The sequence below is a fragment of the Sinocyclocheilus anshuiensis genome, unplaced genomic scaffold, assembly GCF_001515605.1.
Source record: "Sinocyclocheilus anshuiensis isolate Anshui unplaced genomic scaffold, SAMN03320099.WGS_v1.1 scaffold945, whole genome shotgun sequence".
NCBI lineage: Eukaryota > Metazoa > Chordata > Actinopteri > Cypriniformes > Cyprinidae > Sinocyclocheilus > Sinocyclocheilus anshuiensis.
In genome coordinates, this window is record NW_015557112.1 from 532,701 (window position 1) to 536,712 (window position 4,012).

Below are 4,012 nucleotides of genomic sequence, written 5' to 3' on the forward strand. Positions count from 1 at the left end.
TCGCGAAATCGAAAGTGAAAGTAAACAGCGCAAACGCTCATTCAAACATTTTTAAATACACCACATCCTGAGAGCGGCTCCCTGATGCGCCAAATTGACATAAAATATTAGAATGTTTAAAGGAGTGGACACGAAAATCGCGGGAGCGAAACACATGTTGCGGGAGCAGGCGGCAATGGTCAGAGTTCATTTTCTGAGTTGTGCTTTTAAGTCAGAATGTGAAGACAACATGGACACTCATTACTACAAAGATGTGTTGGATTTGTATTATTAGAGCTTTCCGACTTGAGTTCACGTGCATTTTCTCAGTCGGGGAATTATTTTTCACGTGCGGTGCCAGTGATGATGCTTCTTACGTCCGTTTCGGAGAACCAGAGACAAATATTTCAATCGATCGCTCAGGCATGGCACCGAAATGAGGCACCAAAATCTGCATTCGGATTCGGTTCTAGTACACTGGTGGTGACACAATTCCGTAGCTGGCACCGTGTTATGATTTTAAAATGTGCAGTGCTCATGTTTATTCAACTAAATCAAACACCACAAATAAATCAATGTATGGGAAACACTGGTAATGTATATCGAAATATCGGGAAATGTGTTTAAAAATCATATCACCGTTATTGAAAAAAAATATATCGTGATACATATTGATATTGGATTATTCTCCAGCCCTAGTAACAAGTTTTGAAGAGTTTGGATAATGCATTTTTAAAGATATAAGAAAATGACTGCTATCTTTTTTTTTTTTTACAGTTACTTTTTGTTTTAGAATCACAACAGTCACATCTATGAGATGATGTAAATTCAGATGAATGTCATGTCATAGGATGTCATAGGTCAATATCAAATAAGTGTCAAATTATTATTTGCAGCACCAAAATTTTAATCTTTTTATGTTGTAATTAACATAATTATTAACCTAATTATATAAAATTATGTTGTCAGTGCGCTACAAATTAACTGGTTCTAGGATTTTTTTTGTCCCTAAAACTGTCAGAAAAGGATAAGGCCTAAGTGATTTCTTAAGCTGTAATGCAGACAAAATCACACAGATATAAATGAATAGACCCTTAAACCATAAAGAGTGTAAATAGACTCTCTCTCTCTCTCTCTCTCTCTCTCTGTCACCACCCCCCCCACCCACACACACACACATAGAGGTAGAGTGAGATCAGATGTCTGATAGTTGTTTTTTATTTTCTGTTAGCCTTTAGAACATTATAATTTCATGAAACTAAGCATGTTTCCTCAGAATGACTTGTTCTTTATATATTAAAAGTTTTGAAGAGTTTGGATAATGCACTTTAAAAATATAAGACAATTACTGTTTCCTTTTTTACTGTTATTTTAATAAATCACCATGGCAATTTCGTTCAAGATATCCACAATCCGTTCGCAATTTAAGTTCCTCAATGTTTTGCAATCATGCTGACAAAGTTTGGTGTGAATTCCATGATTTTCAGAGGACTAGTATGCATTAATTCACAGCCATATTTTTCCAAAAATCCACATTCGAATCCAAAATAGCAGACTTCCTGTTGGCCGTAGCTGATGACTGTAAATTAGAAAGTTGTCCAGCTTCATGAGAACAATATATGTACAGAGTTTGGTAACTGTAGCTAAAACTACCCCCCCCACACACACACACACACTTTTGACAAAAGGTGGCGCTAAAAAGCGCTTCCTCTACGCCCATGAGTCTGAGTCTTTGCCAGTGTCTATCATTAATGCTGATGTGTGTGTTGAGTTTCATGAAATTCTAAGCATGTTATCTGCCTCAAAAACACAGTAAATGAATAGTAAAGTTTGACACGTTGCCATGGCAACACTATTTAATATATCAATAATCTCATCACACTTTTACATCGGCTGTGTTTTTACACTATTCTGTTGAAGTTTGAAGCAAATTTAGTAAAAAATAAGATGCTGAATTTAAAACATTTTGAAAATGACACACTTCCTGCTTCCAGTTGGTGGTGCTATAACTTTGACTCCTAATAGTCACATCTATGTGATCGGCCTCATACAGCGAACAAACTGCTGAAGTTTCAATGTCATAAGACAATGTGTGCAGCAGTTATTAGACACTTCCTGTTTATAATTTCTCGCCATAATTCCGTTGCCTCGCCATGGCCAAACTGTTTGAGATATCAAAACTTTCTCCCCTTCTTTACATTCTTTATACTGATTATTGTTGTAGTCAACATGATAACAGGTTTATTTTAAAATACACCGATGATCCTGTTATAGTTAGTCTTCTTCATTCTGATGAAAATGGTCATGGTCCTGTAATCAATGATTTTGTTCATTGGTGTGATAGAGCGTTCTTGCAACTAAATGTTGCAAAGACAAAAGAAATGCTCATTGATTTTAGACATAAATCTTCTGTTATTCAGAATACTGTTATTAAGGGACAGGCAATTGAAGTTGTGGAATCTTGGCAGTTTGATTGATAATAAGTTGAAATTTGTAGCCAATGTGGAAAGCCAACCCCATTTTATCGGCCAGTGATCATCCCCTGTACTCTGAGTTTGAGTTTTTACCTTCTGGTTTGCGGCTTAGATTTCCTTTAGTGAAGAATAATCGTTACAGATGCTCATTTATTCCTACTGCAATATTCATGCTAAATGTAGGTAATGGTTAGTGGTTAATATATATATATATATATATATATTGAGTGGGTGAGGTTGTAAATTGTATTATTAGGCTTGCGTTTTTGTATTATTTTTGTGCTTTTTATGTTTGTTTGTATGTCTTGCTGCAAAACTAATTGCCCCTTGGGGGACATGAATAAAGTTGAATGAATAACATTTTGACAATTCCTCTGTGTTAAACTGCAGTGGATCTGGGTCATACTGTACACGTATGAAAGTGGGCAGGAAAGCACACAAAGGAACAAGTGCACAGTAATGCACTTCTGTTGGGTGAGGCAGCTTCCCTTCATAATTTATTCATGTCTATAACAGCCTGTAAAATAAAGTGCTGGTAGCTTTAGTTGTTTTGTGCTGCTCTAGATTTGGCTATCTGAAAACAGTGGACCTAAAATAGGTTAAAGGAGCTATTCAGAACTAGAGAAGCCCTTACCTCCAGCAGGAGACTGATCACACTGCAGGTCCTGGAAACCTCCTGTCGGCATTTTCCGCATTAAACCAGAAGCCAGAGTTTGATCCAGCTTCTCCAAGGAAGACACCTGAAAAGCCTTCAAAACATAAGAAAAACATTACAAACCTTAAGAAAGTATTTCATGCTGAAGTGTGTGCCACTATCATCACTAAACCAAATTGTAAACATGAAGAAAGGTTTCCCAAACCCTTCTCCATCTTCCATTGGTCAGACAATCGTGTGGCTCTGTCGCAAAGTCCGTTGGTTGAACTATTGCTGGCATGTCAGCAGGGGCGGACTTACCTATTAGGCAAAGGTAGGCGACCGCCTTGGGCCCCCAAAAGCCAAGGGCCGCCTAAAATGCTTTTCATATAGGAGATGCGCATTAAGCGCTGACACCCGAACGGTTTCTGTTTACGGTGTTTATTACCAAGACAACCGTCCGAGTCAGTGGCTCCTGCAGGCTGTAGGCTACGCACTGCGACCATGAGCGCTCAGACTGACCTCAGATTTGCCCCGCAAACATTTCAGCAGTTATTATAGGCCTGTGTGTCCCATATTTCTGTCGACTGAACCAGCCATGCCATTCATTCTGAATTTATCAATCTTTTGCATGCCAAAGTCAATTTCTGCATAGAAATATTATGCCAAATAGAAGCAGAAAATCGTGCTATATGCACTTTCATGAGATCGGGTTAGGCTACAACAATGAATTTGTTGGCTATTTTACGAATGAGAATACAACGAATTCATGACAATGTTTACATTCAAGCTACCTGTAAAATATATAGTGAAAAGTACTTTAAAAGCGTCTGGAATGCAATAAAGCAATTTTAAAGCTGTTTTTTTAAAGCATTTGCTGCATGGATAAAAAATAGCAAATTATAATCGGGCCTTCCATCAATTA

At 37.5% G+C, this 4,012-nt stretch overlaps 1 protein-coding gene across 1 annotated transcript in view; it reads right to left on the minus strand.

Moving 5' to 3' along the window:
* The window catches only part of LOC107677694 (B-cell scaffold protein with ankyrin repeats-like), a gene marked incomplete at its 5' end in the record, with an annotated part of 47,416 nt that extends 44,214 nt beyond the window's left edge, over positions 1 to 3,202 (minus strand). Inside the window, one exon of the mRNA XM_016472696.1 lies at positions 3,088 to 3,202. Coding sequence (XP_016328182.1) covers positions 3,088 to 3,202 — 115 coding nt within the window. The remainder of the gene's footprint in view (positions 1 to 3,087) is intronic.
* Positions 3,203 to 4,012: the final 810 nt, after the last annotated feature.